General features: G+C 58.8%; 1 protein-coding gene across 1 annotated transcript in view; it reads left to right on the forward strand.

The window, feature by feature from the left end:
• The window catches only part of MYT1 (myelin transcription factor 1), a 52,014-nt gene extending 36,617 nt beyond the window's left edge, over positions 1 to 15,397 (forward strand). The window contains exons 21-30 of the mRNA XM_090285063.1: positions 1,698 to 1,852; positions 2,842 to 2,904; positions 3,011 to 3,079; positions 6,587 to 6,649; positions 6,872 to 6,955; positions 10,172 to 10,393; positions 11,344 to 11,435; positions 12,034 to 12,137; positions 14,136 to 14,279; positions 14,563 to 15,397. Coding sequence (XP_090141189.1) covers positions 1,698 to 1,852; positions 2,842 to 2,904; positions 3,011 to 3,079; positions 6,587 to 6,649; positions 6,872 to 6,955; positions 10,172 to 10,393; positions 11,344 to 11,435; positions 12,034 to 12,137; positions 14,136 to 14,279; positions 14,563 to 14,703 — 1,137 coding nt within the window. The 3' untranslated portion in view covers positions 14,704 to 15,397. The remainder of the gene's footprint in view (positions 1 to 1,697; positions 1,853 to 2,841; positions 2,905 to 3,010; positions 3,080 to 6,586; positions 6,650 to 6,871; positions 6,956 to 10,171; positions 10,394 to 11,343; positions 11,436 to 12,033; positions 12,138 to 14,135; positions 14,280 to 14,562) is intronic.
• The last annotated feature ends 5,292 nt before the right edge of the window (positions 15,398 to 20,689 follow it).

A 20,689-nucleotide genomic window follows, 5' to 3' on the forward strand; every position in this document is an offset into this window, starting at 1 on the left:
CCCTCTATGCCCCGGCAATGCCCTGCCCCCTCTGCAGAGGAGCAGAGGCCCAGGCTGTGGCCACATCGCCCAGTCGTGTGGCCCAATTATGTGGCCCAGTCGTATGGCTTTAACTGGGAGTCAGGCCTCAGAAGAGAGAGGGTGCCTCTGAGAACGAGCCCTGAGTGGAGGGCAGGGGCCTGAGATGTGCTGCCATTTCCCCCTGGTTGGTGGAGCCCTGTCTGCAACTGGGGGGAGGCCCTCCTGTGTGGGGGCTGCCAGTGCAGATGGGGGCCCCGCATCTACTGTCATCCCTCTTCCTATCCTGCCCCCAGAACTGAGCTGTACCGCCTTCCCTGATGACCTTGCCCCCAGCGGCTCCCTTTCCCCACCCCCAGCTCAGGCTGGTCCCCCTTCCTGGGCCGCCATGCGCCCCTTCTCCCCGAGCACCTGCATCTCCTCCCAGGTGTGCCTCTGTCATCTGTGGGTGACCCAGGCTTCAGAGAGCCTGCTCTCCACCCAATGAAGCCTGCTCCCAACCCCACCTGAGACAGCAACCCACCCTCCAGGCAGAAGCCTCAGCTCACGCCCTGACCCTTCCTCTCCTCTAGCTGCCTCTCATGGGCTTGGGGTCCCCACACCCCTAGGCACTGGGTCACCCCCAGCAACACCTCCTGAGCCAGACCTTCGGGTCCATGAACCAGGGCCCTGGACTCCGACTCAGACCCTCCTTCCAGCTCTGCCTGTCCTGGGGTTGCTGCTGCCCCCACACAGCCTCCCTGCCTGGCCTGGCCTCTGGCAGCAGTCCCTGCTCACTGCCCCGTGTCCCTGGGCCCCTGGGATGGTCTCCTTGTCTGGGAGCCCTGTCCACCCGGAAACTCAGCTTCTCGCAACTTGCTCAGGCAAAGGGGTCAATGGTGATGAGACCGCGAGCCGTCCTTTTACTGGGCCGTGTCTCCAAGGCGTCTGCTCCCCTGGTCCCCAGAAGTGCCATGAGCGGCTGCCCTCAGCTCCAGTTTCAAGGTGCCACCTTGGCCCCAAGAGGTTGAGCAGTCACTTGGGACATAATACAAAACTGCCCGTATGGGGTTTGTGCTGTCAGCCACCCAAACAGCTGCTGTGATGGGCCACCCTGCAGGACACTGCCCCCGCCCCCGCCTCAGCAGCAGGGACTGTCCTTGTCACTCCTGTGGCCATGGCTCTGCTGTCCTCGGGTGGTGACCGAACACCTCCAGACCCACATTCAAGTTCAGGAAGCTTATTAAGTGTCAGCTGCGGTCCAGGCACTTCCCCAGGGTGGGGGGCGCAGGGCTAGGTGGTCACAAGGCCATGGGCATCAGTTCTGTGGCCCCTTGTCTATTGTCACTCTTGGGCCATCCTCACATACTTCTCCGTGCCGGCCACAAACTGAGCGCCTCTCCTCGTGGGAGCTGCCCGCTGTGGCGACGCCCATGTATAGGAGGTGGCCCAGAGGCCGTGCAGCGTCAGGGGGCCCCCATTGCTGGGTCAGCTCTGGCTGAGGTGGAGGTGTTTCAGGCCCCCGAGGTTGCTGTCTTCTGTGTCCCAAGGGTGGGTAATCTTCCTCCCTAATCCAGAAGATGGGAGACTCCAGCAGCGGCCTGTGTGGATGCGGCTCTGAAGGGTCCCTCTCCCTCCGCCCAGGGCCGGGCACCCAGCCCCGCCGGCGGTTAAAACCTCTCCCTGCTCGTCTTTTGCAGTCAGAGGCAGCAGCCCATTCTTTTGCTTCTTCTGAAGCAGATGACCAGGAAGTGTCGGAAGAGAGTTTTGAGGAGCGGAAGTACCCTGGGGAAGTTACCCTGACCAACTTTAAGCTGAAGTTTCTCTCCAAGGACATAAAGAAGGAGCTGCTCACGTAAGTCCCCACTTGGCCAGCAGGGTCCTCTGCAGATCCCACAGGCTGGAAGGGAGCGTGACTGGGCCAGGCCGGGGATGCTGGCCGTTGCAGCTTCCGCTGCCCTCACCGGGCAGAGGGTGGGCGGCCATCACTGGAACCCGCACCACCAGGCGAGAGGGGACCGGTTTCCTGTCACCTCTGCACTGTGCTGAGCTCTCACATGCACCCCGAACGTGATTAGGAATGAGGGAGAGCCCCTGTTCCCAGCCACACAGCAGGAAGAGGGCTGAGGGAAGTGGGACTCCCCCGGCCACGGCTGTCTGCCCCGGCTCGCGGTGCCAGGCCTGATGTGTGTCTGGTGTCAGGACCCTGTGCCCTCAGCCCCGGTGGCCTTGCCCAGCCCTTTGAGCTTGTCCTCGGAGGGCTAACTAGACGTCATCGCAAGCAGGGAGACCGTCCAGGTAGACGTCATCCCCCAGCCTTCTGGTCCGCCCTCAGGAGCGTGGCTACCTCTCTTAGAGGCCTGTGTGAGGCTGCATCTGGCCGCTGCCCCAGCGGCACTCCAGCCCAGCTCACCTGCGCTCTGTGTGTGCCCGGCACCCTCTTCTAGTCCTGAACATCCTGCTCTGTAACCGGCTCCCCAGGACTGGCCAGGTCCTGGCTGTGGTCTGGGACCTGGTCCTCAGGGAAGGCCACATGCTCCAGGAAGGAACTCCCTGCATGTTCATGGGCACCCACACGTGAGCGTGTGTACCACGTGTGCTTCGGTGGCATCCTAACTTCAAGTTGAGCTTTGATTTGGTTCCTTTTTCCTTCTTGAGTTGAGTTGTGTGGGACAGTTGCCACCCAGGGCTGCGGCTGAGCTCTTAGTGCCCAGGTGGGGGAGTTGCCTTTGGCTCATGGGTGACCCAGGAGCAGGTGCCACCTCTGTCCCTGTGCAGGCTCGGCCAGGCAGGCCTGGCAGGCAGGCCTTGTTCCCTGTTGTGACGCTCTTTTCCTTTGTTCAGCTGTCCCACCCCTGGCTGTGACGGCAGCGGCCACATCACTGGGAACTATGCATCCCACCGCAGGTTCGTCCCCGCTTGGGCTGGCCTGGCCAGGGTGCTGCGTGGCGGGTCTCCCTACTCTCCTGCTCTGCTCCCCTCTTTGGCTTACCCCCCCTCTCTTCTCTTTCAGCCTCTCTGGTTGCCCTCTTGCTGACAAGAGCCTCAGAAACCTCATGGCTGCCCATTCTGCTGACCTCAAGTATGTCTGCCCTCCTGGCTGCCCATCTCTTGGGTGGCTCCCTGGCTTTGCTGTCCCCTTCCACGAGGCTCCAGCCCAAATCAGCCCAGTCCCTGGTCTCCAGTCCCCAGCCGGCCCCGCCTGCGAAGTGGGGCAGAGGCGCAGCAGTGGAGGGGCTGATTCTGCTTGGCTGGGGCCGCTGCTGCTTGTCTTCCTGCTCTGAGTGCTGCTGTCTGTCTGTCCCCACTGTCTGGGGCTGGTGTAGGCTGCTGTGCTGCCCTTTGCCCTGCCGGCTTCTTGGGGGGCCAAGGGCAGCAGGCCCTGCTTCTGGCCCCTGGTGGCCTGGCCCATTCTCTCCCACTTCTGAGGGCCCTGACAGGGGCCTGCTGCCTCCCTGCACATGGGGTTGGGAGCAGCCAGAGCCGGCCTGGACGTGTGAGTCTTGCTCAGTGGGCCCAGGCTGTGCAGCCGCCGCTCAGTGCAGTGGGTGCTGCTGGGGAAGGAAAGCCGTCTGCCCGCCCTTTCCCGCAACCCCTCCCGTGGCCGTGTCTGCACTCCGGCGCCCCTGGCGTGCCTCGCCGCCTCCTCCTGGCTCACCCCTTCTCTCTGCCGAGCCCCTCCTCTGTCTGCTTCTGCTCCGCCCTGCCCCTGATGGCACCGCACGCACCCTGAGGTTTCCCAGGGATCAGCGTCCTCTTGGGGCTGGAGAGAGACAGCCCTGCCCCTGGTCCCGGTGCCTTCAGTAGAGCCACGCCCCACGGGCCCTGTGTCCCGGGCTGCTCCTTGCTCCCTGGGCCTCTGTGTTGAGAGGCCCTGAATCTGGACAAGTTCCCTGGAGCCCCTGAGAGGAGCAGTTAAGGGCTTCCAGGACCCCAGCTGACTGAGAGGCAGGGCAGAAGGCTCTGGGACATGTGTCTGTCCCAGCAGTCGGGAGAAGCGGCTCCTGTGGCCGGGCTGGTGGGAGCAGCAGCAGATGGCCTTTCTGGGAATCACAGCAGTGACATAGGTTCATGGAGGCTCCGCCCATCTGGAAGGACACCCTGTGTCCAGCCCAAAGAACCCGCTGAAACCCTCAACCCCGATGAAACCCTGTGCCTCAACCTCTCCCTTTCCTGCCTCTCTGCTCCTTCCACCGTCCTCACGCTCCTTTCTCTTGCTTCGTCCCAATCCTCCTGTCTTTCCCACCTGTGTTAGTGTCCCTGGGTTTCCAGGCGAGGGCCTGAGTGACTAGAGCCATGGGAGTGGCCACGTGTGCTCAGCGCTGTGGCCGGGAAACGTCCAGAGACGTGACCATCTGGGAGGGTCAGTGTCCTCCCAAGACTAAAAGCCTGTGAAGAGCTGTAGCCCCAAAAGTACTTAGAAATAGCAACAAAAGTCATCCCTGTGTGAACACAAGTTGCTGCTCAGCCCCAGGGAGGTGCCCCAAGTCCTGGTCTCGCTCAGGCCCAGAGTGGGCTTGGTGGGGGGCAGTACTCTCCGGGCGCCCGGCGCTCCTCCTGTGCAGTGGTGTCGGGCTTGGGCTGCAGCAGGGACGGGTGCTGGTGGCCCGTCCACAGGGGCGGACCCTATGCCCCCACCTTGCAAACGGGTCTCCTTTGGTGGTCTCCCTATTGACATCTGGTGCGGCAGCTGTCTTGTGTGATGGAGTTTCTGTGTTTAGTTAAACTCCGAGGACACTTGCCACTCCCTTTCCCGCACCCAGTGTGGTTGGGGCTGGGGCACCAGTCTGACTCCGGGGAAAGCTGCCGAGTCAGGTCCCAGCAAGGAGTGCGGGGCAGTCCCCCTGCCAGAGCAGGTGTGCCTCAGCGGGACCCCTGGGGATGCTGCCCACTTGTGCTGGCACCTGGCAGGGACCACCCATGTGCATCTCTCAATGAATCGCCTCCTCTGCCCTGGACTCGGGCCCTACTGGGGGCTGCATGTCCCAGGGCTACTACCCACCACCGAGAGCTGCGCTGGGCACGTGGCCTAGGACACTGGCCACCATGCTGAGCCTCTGAGCTCTGTCACTGGTTGCTGAAGCCAAGAGGAAGCAGAGCCCCAGGTGTCACCCTGGGCAGCTGCAACCTTGGGGAAGCGCCCTCCTCCGCTCTGCACTGCGCAGGCCACCTCAAGCGAGGAGGGGGCAGCAGGGCATCGCGGGGCTGTGCCCTCAGCGGAAAGCCGCATGAAGGACATCCTAATGTGCCCGGGAGACCCAGTGCCCCCGTGGCTGGCATTGGGGACCTTGGACAGTGCAGAGACACACGGCGTCAGAGTGGGAGCGCAGCAGCAGCTGCCTAGATGAGGGTGGGGGTGGCTTCCATTAAAATGCAGAAGCCTCCTGTTCCAGACTTGTGTGGGTTGAAATGCCACCACATGTGACTGGGGCAGGAGCCAGTATAACCCCAATTGAGCTTGAGTTCCCCCAAAATCTGGCCAGAGGGTGATTTGACCAGTTGCTCAGCTACCACACCAGGGAGGTGTTTGATGTGGGGCCCCGGGGCAGCGATGAAGGGCCCCAGAAATTCCTGGGGGCTGGAGAAGGAGCTAGGCAGGGAGAGGCTAGAGAAGGCTCCTGGCACTGAGCACCCCGTGTTGCCTGCTGGCCTGGGGGTTTGTCTGTGGGGGATGGGCAGTGCCGGCCTGCTGGTCCTCAGGCTGTCCCAGATGCCGGACGCCTCGTGTGCCAGTGCAGAGGGACCCTGGGCAGGGCCTGGGGCACAGTGCAGGGCCTCAGCGCCTCTGCTGATGAGGCCAAGGCCCACGTGCTGTTCCTGTGGGCACTCGCCCCCTGACCCTCTCGGGGCCTCTCTGGGTCCCACAGTTCTCTGTGTATGTGAGGGTGCTCTGCACGTCACAGGCCCTCCAGACACAAGCACCACGCCCTGCCTAGTCCCCAGGGTTGGGGCTGCAGCCTCACGAGGGACACGGCTCCAAGGGCAGGCCAGCAGTGGCGAGGCTTCCTGCAGGGGAACGCACCCAGCCAGGGAAGAGCAGTGCAGGCAGCCTAGGCCTGTCTATGGAAGTGGCATCCCCTCCTGCTCCGTCGCATGCTCGTCCCACATCCTGTGTGCCATGCTGGGCTTTGAGTGCTGTGTTTCCGCCTCACATGCTGCCAGCACCTGCCATCCTCACTAAGTGAGAGCACGCCCGTGGGGACCATGCATGGATGGTGTGTCATGGATGTTCATCAAACGTGTTTGTGTGCTCACACGGTGCCACGTGCCACCCCAAAGACAGACAGTCTGAGGTTAGGTTTGCCTCTCTGACCACTTGTGTAAAGTGAAGGCTCATATGTGTCCGGGAAGCTTCCACTTCAGCCCAAGTCCCTGCAGAAGTCCAGGCTGAGGGCCCAGCATCCCTGCAGCGAGGAAGAGCTCTGCTCTTGGCCTCCCCGGCCCCCTGGGGGACGCAGTGGCAAAGTTCTGAAGGCAGAGGTCGGGCGGAAGGCCGACTGTGGGTCTCCCTGGGGGCCAAGCACTCGGGGTGTCCTTCTGTGGCCGTGCATCTCCACTGGCTCTGGTCCCAGCTCCTTGTCCTTTGCAGGTGCCCCACGCCCGGCTGTGACGGCTCTGGCCACATCACGGGAAATTATGCTTCGCACCGGAGGTGAGCTTGCCACACCCTGGGGTGCAGTGGAGGTGGGCCTTCTTCCTCAGATGAAGGTGTAAAGCTCCAAAGGAGACATTGATATTGCCAGCAGCCAGGCGGGGCTGCCCTCTGCACCCCGCGCCAGGATCATGGGGTCTGAGAGGAGGGATGAGGCGGGGGGTGGGGGCAAGAAGCCGCTGTTCTGGGTCCATGGTTGTATTTTTTGTCTTTTCTAACCAGCTTGTCAGGCTGCCCTCGTGCCAAGAAAAGTGGAGCCAAGGTGACACCCACGAAGGACGACAAGGAGGACCCCGAGCTGATGAAGTGAGCCAGGGCCCTTGCTCTGCAGAACTGGGGTTCTCCGGTATCTTAGAGCTGAGATGCTCCTTCTCGGCTCCCTTTAGTTTGATGATCAGTGACAGCACCTGTCTTCACTGATGGTCGTGCCCTGTACCCGTGGACGCCTATGAAGGCACAAGCTGTGTGCCTTGTATCGAGGGCACACAGGCCACAGGCTTCTTGGGTCGGGGGTGCTTCACGGGCTGAGGGGCAAAGCTCCCCAAGCACCTCGGGGCCACCCATGGTACGGGGCAGACCCCTGGCTGCTCGTAGGCTCTGCTTTCTGCGTGACCTCGGTCCTGGGGGAAAGCCCAGGTGCAGGAGCTGAGGAGGAGGCTGTGGTTAGAAAGGTGACAGATCTTCAGTCATGACTGTGGGCACCTCATGCACCAGCAAACTCGTTTATACGCCTGTCGTGAGAGCCCTGGAGGTTCGCCCTGAACAGGGGCCTTGCCCCGCTGTGGGGAGGAGAGGGGACATCCTGGGCCTCATGCAATCAAAGCTCCCAAAACCCTCTACCAAGTTCTCATTGGCGGTGCCTAGTGTGTCCCTGGGGGCTTGTGGGCACACTCTGACCCAGGTGTGCCCCACGCAGCGGGGGCTGTACCATGCAAGCTAATCTTTCCAGAAGGGAACGCACCTCCTGAACCCCCAGTAGCATGTGGGGGCAAGACCACAGCTGCAAACGGGGTGACCCACCAGGCAATTTTCCCAGGACGTGAAGAGCTGATGTGGCAAAGCGAGAAGCGGTCTTCCCAGCAGGGGTGGCTATGGCCCCCTTGTGGCCTAGTGCCCAGGCCGGCTTGGTCAGGGCGGAGCCAGACAGGGTACTAGGGGGTCAGGTCGATACGAGTGAGCGGGAGCCTATCTTGCATGACCTGCCAGTGCAGAGGGCAGCAGCCAGGCCCAGCTGTGCCTAGACATCTGCTTGGCCGCAGGGAAGGGGCTGAGTGATCAGCATTACACCCTGCAAAGGGGACCCGTCAGCTGGCAGGTGTGATAGGCGGTGCCTTTCTTCTTTATTTAAATTTTATAGCGACTGTAATGAGCGCTAAATCAAAAATGCAGAAGATGTGATAGGTATCATGAATGTGCCTCCTAGCTGCGAGGGTGGCAAAGAGAGTTTTTCTGCTGAGAACCCGGGGTTTGCTGCAGCCGTGTTAATGGAACGCCTGGCCCTGCCGGCCGGCGGTCATGAGTGTGTTGTGCTGTCTTTGCAAATGATTCAAACCATCGTCAGCATTTTTCATGTTAAGTGGGGAAAATGGTGTTCCTCTTCCTAATGTGCTGTCAACTTCATTTTTTTTTAAAAACACGATTTCTGCTGCCAAGTGGAGAATGTGACTTGAAAAGGCAGCTCAGCATCTAAGGACGGCTGTGCTCCTCATGGCTCCCTGGCAAGGAGGGAGCCACCCCCGCAGTGCCTCCCTCCCGGGCCTCCTGCCGCCACGACCTTCAGCACAGTCATAGCTGAGTGTCGTCTTTGTGCAAGCGCAGACCACAGCAGAGGCCGTGACGGTGCACCAGGTCCGCTGTGTGACGCAATTTTGTTTGCTCACGCGTGCCCTGCTTCTGAGTGGGCTGGTGGAGAAAGGGCTCCCTTTTGTGACACTGTGTGTCTGTGCCATTTGAGATGGAGTCACACCAGCACTTTGGCCATAGCTGAATGCAGAGGCTCCAGCCTGGGACCCTGGAACTGAGTGCCCTGTTGTCCTTGGCTGTGGTGGCATCTGGCCAAAGAGATCCTCCCATGGCCTCAGGGTCCCCCAGTGGCATGTCACTCCTGTGCCCCAGCACAGACTTGCCTGGGGACCACAAAGCTAGTACCCCACACGTGTTATTGCGAGGTCACCTGACAGCTCTGAAGATCTGGACACTGGAAGGGAAACACTTGCTGTGAATGCATTCTTGGAAACCCAGCCGCCCCTCCAGACGGGGGTGGGGCAGGGAGGTTTGCCAGGAGGGGGGACAAGGAGACGTCAGGTCCCTGCATGGGCTGCAGCTGCCATGTGTGGCCTCTCATTTGGTCTTTCGATCTGGTGATGTCAAGGCCTCACGGGCACCTCAGAGCACCTGGCCCAGGCATCCCCTGGGACCCCCAGCTGGGAGGTGCTAGCTTTGTGGAGTGGATATGAAATGGAACCTCCCAAAGCCCCCTGCAGGGCCCCTGGCCGTGTCTCCACTCTGGACCTCAGGCCAGGATGACAGTGGATTGGCTCAGGGGACACCCTGCAGGTCTGAGGCTTGCGTGGGTGGGCCGAGGAAGGAGGAACTGGGAGCTTGCTAGGGGAACCAGGAAGGCTGGGGAAGCCCCTGCAGTGCTGCCTCTGCTGGAGGCCTGGCCTGGGGGCCATGAGCCTGGATGGCCTTGTCCTAGGTGTCCCCCACCCGGCAGCTGCAGCAGGAGCCCCATGGTGCTGCCCACCCCATCCCGCGGCTTCCTGCCTCTGACTTCTCTGAGCCCCGAGGACCTGTCTGTAAACTGGGGCACTGTGTCCCTTTCTGGGTGTGTTTGCTGGGTCTGTGGCACAGAGACTGTGGGTGACAAATGTCCAGGTAAACGAGTCTCATTGGTCGGAGGAAGAAGACAGAGGGAAGACCTTGTTCAGCGTCACCTGCTGGCTCCAAAGTCCCAAAGGCATAGCAGTGAGCTCCTGGTCCAGGTCCCCTCCTACCAAAGGCTACGAGGAGGGACCCCCGAGCTCTCTGCATCGTTCTATTTCATGTGACCTCACGGATGCTGACAGCAGCATGTGGGGGAGTCACTCTGAACCTTCCTCAACTGAGCTCACCTGTCCCCAGGGTGTTTATGATTCCCAGAGGGACCCCCTCCATGTCCTCAGACAGCCTGAGCACAGGCGAGTGCGGTCCCCAGCCGGCCTCGGGCTGAGTCACTGCACGATGTCCGGGTCACTCCTTGCCCACTTGAGCTCTGTGGCCTTGCACAGTCCACCTTCCAGTGCACACATTCAGATGTGGCAAAGCTGGGACACCTGCTGGTGTCATGCTGTGACCAGCCTCAACTTGGCGTGCACTGGGTTGATGGGGCCCCTGCTGTCCCCAGGGTGCCTGGCTCAGGGGCAGTCTGACCTCCTGGGAGTCCTGGGCCACCCAGCCCCATGCTTGGTGCCAGACCCCAATGCAGGGTCTCCGGGCTTCCCCCCAGCACCCCTGGCTCACCTGTGACCTCTCTGTGCCCAGGTGCCCCGTTCCAGGCTGCGTGGGGCTCGGCCACATCAGCGGCAAATACGCTTCTCACCGGAGCGCGTCTGGCTGCCCGCTGGCTGCCCGCAGGCAGAAGGAGGGCTCACTCAATGGCTCCTCATTCTCCTGGAAGTCGCTGAAGAATGAGGGGCCCACCTGCCCCACCCCAGGCTGTGACGGTTCGGGCCACGCCAACGGGAGCTTCCTCACTCACCGGAGGTAGCTGCCCCGCCCCGCGCGGTCTGGGCATCCTGTCTGCTTGCTGTGGCAGCGCGGTGGGGGGTTCTGCACAAGGCTCCAGGGGCCTACGGGCGCAGGAGTGACTTGCAGTTTCTCGAGGGAAGACCAAGGCCGATGGATCAGTAGCTGCCTGGGGAGGCAAGAGGAAGTCTGTTGGTGCCAGGTGATGGTGCGTGTGACTTATGTCACCTGTGTGTCTGTTGTCACAAGCCTTCCCTCCACATGTGGATGGCCACGGGTTGCCAGCTTTTCAGGCAAAGCTTTGTCTGCCACACCCCACGCCCTTCCCCTCCAGCCGGAGCCTCGTCTTTGAAATTTGGGGCCAGGCCTCTGCCTGTTTTGCAAGACACCTGGTGATAAGACCCCTCCCTGACAGAACAGTGGCCCCGGGTGTTCATCTGTCCCCACAGCAGCTGGCCCAGGGCTAGGAGAACCTCCAGCTCACTTCCTCTGCGCCAGGTGGTGGTCGAGTTGCACAGGGTCACCCCTGGCCCTGTCAGAAACCGCCTTCTGTCTTATTTTTGCCCCTGTCTCTCCGCTGAGAAGAGTGATCAACTCGTTCAGCCCACAAGCCATTCTTGGAGCCCACCACGCCCCAGGCTCTGGCCATGAGCAGGCAGGAAGGGCAGCGGCCCTCCTGGAGCTGACGTGGGCAGGCGAATGGGCAGACAGATGGCAAACAAACAAACCAGTGAAATGCCGCATGGGGTAGGGGGCGGAGGGCCTGGCTCCCTAAGGGTGAGCAGTGTCCCCAGGACTCTGGGAGATGAGGAGTGAGGGAGCTGGGGGCTGTCCTTGAAGGAGGGGCAAAAGGACATGAGTTGGGAAGTTGTAGCCAGGACCCATCAAGGCTGCCCGCAGCAAGGACTTAGCTGTCACGGACATGTGTGACCTTGGGCTGGCCTTTGATGTGTGACCTTTGCTTCCAGCCTGTCTGGCTGTCCCAGAGCGACCTTTGCTGGGAAGAAGGGAAAACTCTCAGGGGACGAGGTTCTCGGAACGAAGTTCAAGACGAGCGATGGTAGGGGTGCCCCTTCCGCAGCGTCTGCACGGGACCCTTGCACCACGGGTGCGTGAGCATTACCTGTGGGAGGGGGCTGGGGACGCACAACCTGTTGTGGTGGAGACGGACTCCTTGACTTGAGCGGTGGGTCTCCCGACCTCGGCGCTTAGTTCTGGTGGTCCATGTCTGGGCTCCCAGCCCTCCTTCTCTGACCTGGGCCGTGGGCCGTTGGGGTGTCAGAGAAGCCCGCTGGCAGCCCTGGAAGCTGTGGCCTTGGTTTGGGGAGCTGAGGGCTCAGGCTCAATGAAATTCAGCATCATCTGAAAACACTTCCATTTCGATCTCGGCCATTAGTACCTGCCAGAGAGATTTGCCCTTTCCCACTATGACCCAGGGCTGGGCAGCAAAGCTTAGACTCACGGCTAGTGGTCTCCAAGACCACCTTTCCCAGCATGAGACGCAAGAGGTGAGCCACCCACCAAGGGGAGATCAGAAAGCAGGCTAGGCCTCTGCTGGGGAAGGGATCCCCGTCCTACCTGGCGGGCAGGTCTCCGCCGCACCCCTGGCTGGCCTGGGCGTGAGGCCAGGAGCCACGCGGGGTCTCTCTCTGGGGCAGTGCTGGAGCACGACGAGGACATCAGGCAGCTGAACCAGGAGATTCGAGACCTGAACGCGTCCAACTCGGAGATGGAGGCTGCCATGGTGCAGCTGCAGTCTCAGGTGGGTGCGCCGCTCGCGTGCCCCCAGCCCCCAGCCAGCCCAGTCCTTCCGCCTTTGGTCCTTGGCCTCCTCTTCTGTGAGGAGGGGCAGAGCTGCGCCCTCCTTGGGGCTGTCAAGGTCGCCGTGGGGCCGAAATCACGAGCATGTGCTCAGGGACGCCTCTGATGTGCTCGTCAGTCCTCTGGGGCTGCCGGCCTGGGCCCTGGCAACCTGAGTATTGGGTGAGGCAGCACCTACCAGGTTTCTGGTTCTGAGAGCCTGGGCAGAGCTGGTGCCACCCCCCAGCACAGCCACACACAGGCTGAGCGACCTGGCGACCTCTTAATTAGTGTGCACCTTCGTGTCCCCGCCCGTGGGATGGGTAACAAGAGCCACCAAGCCCACGTGGTTGCTGTATGATGGGCAAAGCAGTTAGCACAGTGTGACCCAGAAAGAGCTGCCGTTGCTGAGCAATGGGTCACAAAGGAATTTAAGTGTGTAGGTCATATCTCCCTGACGCTTGTCATCACGACAAGAACCAAAAGGTCTCAGTTTGGAAAGAAGACCACGGCCCACCCTGGGCTGCTGAGTGCGGATACAGAAGGTGGAGCCACACGTAGTCACGTCCCTGTGACTGAAGGGACAAAGGGATAAGGAGCAGACCAGGCCCGGTACAACCAAGGGCCGAGGACGGGTAGGAACATGGGGCTCTTGTCGACTCCCATTTGTCACCCAGAGGCCTGTACAAAGACAGCATCAGCCCTGGAGCCCAGAAGGGTCTTCACTGGGCCAGTAGCATCTTGCCTAGGTTCATGGGCAGTGGAAGCAGAGAGGGGGCCTCAGGCCATCTCTGGGACCCAAGACCCATGGCGGTGCTGTGTCTGTCTCTCCCTGGCCCTTCCCTTGCAAAGGCCTTGGGCCCGGCAGTGTCAAGAGCCAGTTGGTCGCACCTTGGATTTCTTTTTATCTGCCAGTGCCCATGTTTTCAAAGACAGAGTGTTCAGCAGCACCCTTTAGGAAGGATGCCACCTTTCTTCCAGAGGGGGTTTTGGGCCATGCGCTCTGCAGAGGGCTCAGGGAAAGAGAAGGCAGACTCCCAGGCCATACTCACACCTTTAAAGCTAGAGGGTTATCACCAGGTGACACAGCATGATGCCCTGGCCACTGCTCACAGAGCCACCTGGTTGGAGGAAAGCACTCTACCTTGTCCACAGCCTTCCGAAAGGAAGCTCCCTGTCCCTTGCTAGGGAATGGCTTGTGTGTCGCTGGCCTCAGCCCCAGGCTCCTTCACAGGGTAGCCAGGCTGGGGCTGCCCTCCATGCACATCTGCTCCAGGCCAGGTCCCAGGGCTGGCCCCGCTTCCCCATTCTGGCTGTACACCTCTGCTCGGACTTCCGCTGAGACTCAGCTGGTGGCTGGGCCACCCAGAGCAGGTAGCCCTGCCTGTGGCCGTCAGCCCGGCCCTCCTTGTCCTCTGGATTCCAAGGTGGGACCCGAGAGCCCCTTGGGAGCAGCTTCTCAGCTTCTAACAGGGAGTCCGCTCTGGTGTCCTGTGGGGTCCGGAGGAGAGGTTCCCGTGCGGTGGACCCCAGGGCATGTTGGGCGCCTGGAAGGGTCATCTGCTGCTGCACACGGCGATGCCTTGCAGGGCACAGGGAGCCTCCTCTGCCCACCTTCCACAGCTCTGCTAGACACGTGGTTGGCCTCTGTGGTGGGGGACCCCACGAGCTGCCAGACACTGTAGTGGTGTAGAATCCCTGTCACAGATGAGGAAGGGGAAGCTGGTGCGGGGCCAGGGTCTGAGCTCAGGTGCCTTGGACTCTGCTCCTCCCAGCCCTGTAGGAAGACGCAGCCCCACGCAAGTCCTGGCCCTGCCACCGTGTCCCCTCCTCTATCAGGGACCAGGGCACTGCCAGCCCCTTGCTATGGCAAGACTCCCAGGGCCTCTCCTGAGGGACATGAGGTGTGTCCTGGGAGGACGTGGGGGACACGGGGCCTTTCCCGTCTCTGCCAGCGCAGATCTCCTCCATGGAGAAGAGCCTGAAGAGCATTGAGCAGGAGAACAAGCTCATCGAGGAGCAGAACGAGGCCCTGTTCCTGGAGCTGTCAGGCCTGAGCCAGGCGCTCATCCACAGTCTCGCCAACATCCGCCTCCCGCACATGGTGAGCAGCGTGGTCCCAAGGGCCTCCCCTGCCCCAGGACGGGGCGACACCCCTCTGCCCCTGCCCCCGGTGGCTGTGCCCGGCAGGCTGCTGCCATATGGCTCGAGCCCTGCTGAGTCACTCGTGAACCCCCTGCCACACCCTCGTGGTGGATGTTGCCCGGAGGTGGGGCGGTCAGTGCTGAGTGTGACGTGGGCTTGGAGTTTCCTTGCTGATTCCACAGTTTCTGAAATGCGGGGCCTACAGCACGGGCAGGGCTTGCCAGACGGGTTCTGTCCTCCAGGAGCCGATATGTGAGCAGAACTTCGACGCCTACGTGACCACCCTCACTGACATGTACTCCAACGAGGAGTGCTACCAGAACCCCGCGAACAAGGACCTCCTGGAGAGCATCAAGCAGGCCGTGAGGGGCATCCAAGTCTAGCCCGCCTGTGCATCGGGGCGCCGGGCCCCCCCTTGGCCCCACTGTTTACCTCCCTTGCCCTGCCCTCTTGTGCAGATTCCATAGTCACAGTGACTTGTAGGTGGCAGCCTGGTGGCCTCAGTGGGCACCCAAGGGGCGCCTGGAAATGCGTCTCCCTCGATGTGCTGGCCAGGCCGGAGGCCTCACCTCCCCGAGTGAGGGCAGAGCGTGAAGTATTACAAATCGATTTATTTTTGTTTTCTGAAAACAATCGGAAGAGCAGCTCGACGTCTCCAGTGGTTCTCAGGGAAGTTTGCGGCCGCGGTGCCCCTGCGTCTGTGGGGCCGGGAGGGTGGCCGTGGCGTCGGCCCGGAGCATGCGTCCTGCGTCTGCTCAGCGAGGCCAGTGTGGCATGTGTGTGTTCTGTTTTCAGTTAGTTCACTTTTGTGTTTAAATGGAGCAAAGCAGAGGGCAAGCCAGGGGTAGCCTGCAGCTCACCTGCGACGCCCCACAGAGTCAGCCTCTGGCTCCCAGGATAGGCCCTCACACCTGGGGCTGGCCGGCTCCCTGGCACCTCTCAGGCTGGGGCGGCTCCCTCCTGGGGCTGCGGCCTCCACACCCACGTCTGGCGCAGGGCTGGGCTGGGGCCGTGACCCTGTGTGTCTCCCGGGCCGGGACCCGTCACTGCCGTGTTACCCGGGTCATGGCTGAGCTTGACTCACGGCTTCGCCACATCAGGGGATAAGTTCCTAATTGGAGGCCACCAGGTTTTACTTTTTTTTAGATCTCTTCAAGATTCGAAAAAAGGTAAATTTTAATTTAATGTGTTAAAAACACAATGTTCCTACGTGTAAATAGAGTCCAAATCGATCGTGACTGCAATTCCAAGTTAGTATTTAAAAGTAGAGAAATTGCTCTTCTGGAAGAAATAAAAAGTAGTTAGTTTAATTATTCTGTAAATTATTTAATTTTGTCAAGATGTAAGTATTTATATTCACATCCTCTGTTATGTTAACATTTACTATTTATTTGACATTTTTATTTATTAATTTTATACTATTTTGACTAGACCCCACACACCAGGACACCACAAGAAATAAACAAAATCAAAGCAAAATCAGCAGGCCACACAGAAAGGTCTTGCTATCACTTCTAGTTATAATTTTGATGCAACCAAGTTATTTTTTATATATTTTGTTATTTATTCTTTTAATAATGGAATTTTTAAAAAGTATTTTGTAACTGAGGCATTTTGATAATTTGGGGATGCTCCTCCCTTGGTCTAACGGAAAGAAAGACTCGGTTTTCTTTACCCCTTTTGGTTCCTTTGCTCCAGACCAGGACAGCAGCTGGCGGAACTGTACTCACTGTTTATTTACGTGTCGCGCAGCCGTGTGTCATGTCGTGTCTGTGTGCGGCGTGGTGATGGCCAGGCGTGTCGCCGGGAGGCGTGCTGGCCGACGCACCGCCAGCACCCGCCTGCTCCCTGGCCCCCGTTCCTTTGCGGCTCCGATACTGGGACCCCCCTTCCTCAGGAAACGCGTGGAGCCCACAGCACAGCACTTGTCGGTGTGTTTGCAGGGTGATTTCCTAATAAAAGTCCACTGACTGTGCGTGCCGTGAGGATGCCGCCTCTGTCGCTGCGTGCTCTCTGTCACCGTCCTGGGGTGTGGGCGTGGGGGGTGGGCTCTATCGCCTCAGTGGCTCTATGAGACCCGAGGCCCTGCCACTTGCCCTGTCTGCAGGACCAGTGCGTTCGTGTTCCCGCGTTCTCTTAGGGCCGGGGGGAAGATGTCTTCTGGCTGAGGTTGTTGATGGGGGTGTGGGGTGGGTGCTGCCCTGGGCCATCTCTCCTGGCCACAAGGAGAAAGCCTACAGTAGGAGAGAGTTTGGACCTTCTCAAGGGGGACAGGGCTGAGAAATGGAGAGAAAGGTAGAGGTGGGAGGGGAGGAGAGAGCGGGGTCTCTAATGATCTTTCCAGAGCGCCTGGGTCCATCCACACCTGCAGCTGCTCCCCTGGCACTTCCCAATTACATGAGGTGACAGAGTCCTTTAAACAAATTTTTTGGCTGAAGTATTTGGCCTCCCAGGAGCACCTTGCCGGTTCTCCCCTTTGTGGCAGGTGGAGCTGTAGCCTTCCAGGATTAGACTTACGTTAGGGGCTTCTAGTTACAGCCAAGTTGACTGTCAGCGCACTTTGGCCTCCCTGGGAATCTGGTCCTGCAGCCAACCCAGATCTAATATGTGAACAAAGGAAGAGCTTGAGAAATTCTGCTCCTCTTTTCTAATCCCTGTTCAAGGCAGATGGTGTCCCGGACACCAGGGGACATTCGGTATGGGGGGGCGGTGCTCCGGCTGCAGGCTCTGGGGACCAGAGAGGGAGGCACACAAGCAAGAAGGTGGCAGAACCTGTGGGGGTCCCTGGGGTCTGTACCCACTCACAGCAGCATGCAGATGCTTGGACGTGAGCAAGACTGATGGTGACACGTCCCGTCTGCAGGCTGAGCTGCAGGCAGAAGCTCTGTGTTCACTCTTCCCACAAATGCTGGTTCCCTCTCCTAAGTCACACGAGATAGTGAGGAGTGTGTGGGGCGGGGGCTGGCGAAGGAGTGGGGACCCTTAACCTTGGCACCCACATCCTTAGGAATACGGTGTCCTGTAGACAGACCTCTGGACCCTGGTCTGACACCACTTGTTTGTAAGGACCCTGTGTCACTGAGGTGTCCCAAAGAAACAGAACCAGTAGGAGGTCGATAAGACAGAAGGCAGATTCATTGTCACAAATCAGCTCATGCACTTGTGGTCACCGTCAGACCGCAGTTGCCTGTGCAGTGCAGACTGCAGAGGCCTTGACAGGTCTCCATGCCTGCGAGCTCCACGCTCCGGCTACCCGAGCTTTAAAAAGGGGAGAGAAACAGCTGGTGAATTGCGCATCTTGTTATCACTGTCCCCAAGCAGCTTGGGGGGCTCATTTCACCTCCCAGTCAGAAGCAGGAGAGAAGGTTCAGGTATAAGGCCATCCGTTCGGGATGCGCCCACCCCCTCTCTGCTCCCCCAGCCAAGTGGTGTTTCAGGCACTGTGCAGGCGAGAATCTCACTTGGAGACCTGCCCTCCCCTGGAGATGTCCGGCAGGGCTGGCTGGGTGGGGGCTCTCCACACACCCTCCTGCTTCCTGTGCAAAAGGCAGTGAGGTGGCCTTGACAGTGCTTCCTGGCAAACAGGGGAGGAGCCCCCATCACCAGCAGGGCTTGTTTATCTGACTCCACTGCACCTGACAGAGGAGGCCCCCGTCTGCAGCCCTGGCAGAGCTTCCTGATCACCGTCTGAGGTTCAGAAACAGCTCCGCCTCAAAACCAGGATGCTGTGTGCACAACGCGTAGCTGATAATACGTACCGTATTCACTGTGATTGCAAAGCCAACACTCGCCCATGGTCAAAGCAGGCAGCCAGCACTGCGGTAAGTGAAACCAGAAGCCGTGTCCTCAGCCAGGACGGGGACAATAACCTGAAAATGACCTGAGACAGATAGTCCCCACGTGGGTCCCATTTCCAGCATTGTTCATACTTCTGCATAGATCTCTACTTCCACCTGGTATCATTTGCTTTCTGCCAGGAAAACTCCCTTTATCATGTCATATTATATGAGTCTGCTTCTTCTTCTAGCTTTTATCATTTAAAAAATTAATAGTCTACCTTTGAAAGCAATTTTAGGTTTACAGAAAAATTGCAGAGATGGTACAGAACCCTATTGTTAGCATTTTGCATTAGTGTGATATATTATAATTAATGTACCAAGATTGATACATTAACTCAATGCCATTGTCTTCTTTCACAGATCCCGAGTTTGGTGGTTTCCATCAAGCATCATTGCCATGTCCAAGGTCACCTAGATTTTCTTCTATGTTACTCTGTGAAATGTTCATGTGAATGTGGTGAGGTTCCTGTCTAGCTTTGTTGCTGTGCATGTGGATGTCCGATGTCTAAGTGCTGATTGCCAAGAGGACTGTCCTTTCTCCATTACATTGTCTTTGCTTCTTTGTCAAAGATCAGTCACCTGTATCTGTGCGGGTCTATGTCTTGGTTCTCTGTCCTCTTCCATTGATCTATCTGTCTGCTCTTTCACCAATACCACACTGTCTTGATTATCATAATTTTATAGTAAGTCATGAATTTGGGTTGTGTCAGTCCTCCAACTTTGTTCTTCTCCTTCAATGTTGTATAGTGTTTTTCTGGTTTTGTTTTTTCCTTTCCATATTACTTTATTATTTTTTTATTGATTGATTTGAGAAAGAGAGAAACAGAGACAGAGAGAGAGAGACAGAGAGAGACAGAGAGAGAGAGAGAAAGAGAAATTGATTTGTCGTTCCGCTTATTTATGCACTCATGGGCTGCCTCTTGTATATGCCCTGAGCAGGGATCAAATCTGCAACCTTGGCATATTGGGACGATGCTCTAACCACTGTTAGGTGGTGTCTGAGCAGTAACCAGTCTGGGGCTAGTTACTCCTCATGGCTTAGGCAAGACCCTCCATATACTCTGTCATGGATGACCAGGTTTCCCATCTGCCTGGTGGGGACAGGCACTTCTCCCTGTCTGATGTGACTGTGGCCCATGCCACTTCTAATCATGTTTCTGCCGTCCTTTCCCTGCCTAGGCTGCTTCCCCACACACAGGGGCTGAGTAGTTTCCTGCTGGATCCATGTGGGAACCTCAGATCTCTGAGACCTTCCTCATGACCGGTCTGCTCTGGGGCTGCCAGCTGCCTTGCTCTCCCTGAATTCTCAGCTGTATATCCTCACCTCAGGGAGTCCTCTGGCCCTGCTCAGGTCCCCCTCTGCCTTGTCGTCTGGAAACCATGACAGCACTAGAGAGTGGTGATTGTAAGCTTGGCCCACGGGTTTCCCATCTCTCAGGAGCCACTGTGCTTTGTTGCATCATAGCCAGTGTCCAAAGAGCTGCTGCTTCACTTATTGTGTCTGCTCCTTGGTTCTTTCAGGAACGAGAGCGAGTGTAGCTCTTGTCACTCCCCCTTGGTCATAGCTTCAGAGTTTTAGTTGCAGTTGATGAAAGAATCTTGAGGTGATGGTGGTGGCTATACAGCAATGTGAATGTGCTTAATGCCCCTGTTAGTAGTGATTACAATGATAAATTTTATGTTCTCTATTTCCACAATTAAAAAAAAACTTACAAAAGGGGTTGCCTGAGTCAAAGGAAACCTCAGTACTGCACTCTGAAGGCAACACAACCCAGAAGGATCCCGACTGATGGGGAGCAAGGGCGATTCAACAAGCCTCACCAGCGAGGGCCTCTCAGCGGCCTATGCAGGGTCCATCCGCCGGCCAAGGACGACCCAAAACCGGATGCTGTCAAGCACAACTCCCCTGCTCTGAGATCAGCCTGGGACTGGAACTGCACCTCCCGTGAGGGGTCCCACAATTCACTGGAGCTTAGGTTGGTCAGCTCTACAAGGACAGCCCTGTCCACTGGAGGTGAACAGTGGACACACCCTGACCCGGCACCTTCTGTGTGGGCCGTACCCACACCCACGAGCTCCTGTTGGCTCGGGAGTCCCCCCAGCCCACTGTGTCCCCCTGATGCTGTCCTGCACGCAGCTTCCTCCTGTGCAGCTATTAGTTCACACCAGCATCTTACTCTTCTTCATAACTCTCCAAACCAGTTCTCCTTGCCTAGTACCCAGGTTCCCCCCTCCCAGACTCCAGCATCCCCCAAGTCAAAATAGACAGACTTCAGCTAAGACAGGAGGAGATCCGACAGCCTGCAGGGGAGGCCAAAGCCTCACCAGGAGACTCAGGGTAAACGCCCCCAGCTCCTCTGCCGCCTGTGAGACATCCCACTCCCCCCTCCCTCAGGCCTGCAGACTGGCCCGTGGCTGCTTGTACTGAATTGCAACCCCCTCCCAGCCCCCATAAACCCTGTGTGTTTGAGGTCAACACTCAGGAACCAAAACGCTACGACAGTAGCGCTTATTTCTTCAGACGACACTG

The sequence above is a fragment of the Furipterus horrens genome, unplaced genomic scaffold (genome assembly GCF_987537825.1).
Source record: "Furipterus horrens unplaced genomic scaffold, mFurHor1.1.pri manual_scaffold_8, whole genome shotgun sequence".
NCBI lineage: Eukaryota > Metazoa > Chordata > Mammalia > Chiroptera > Furipteridae > Furipterus > Furipterus horrens.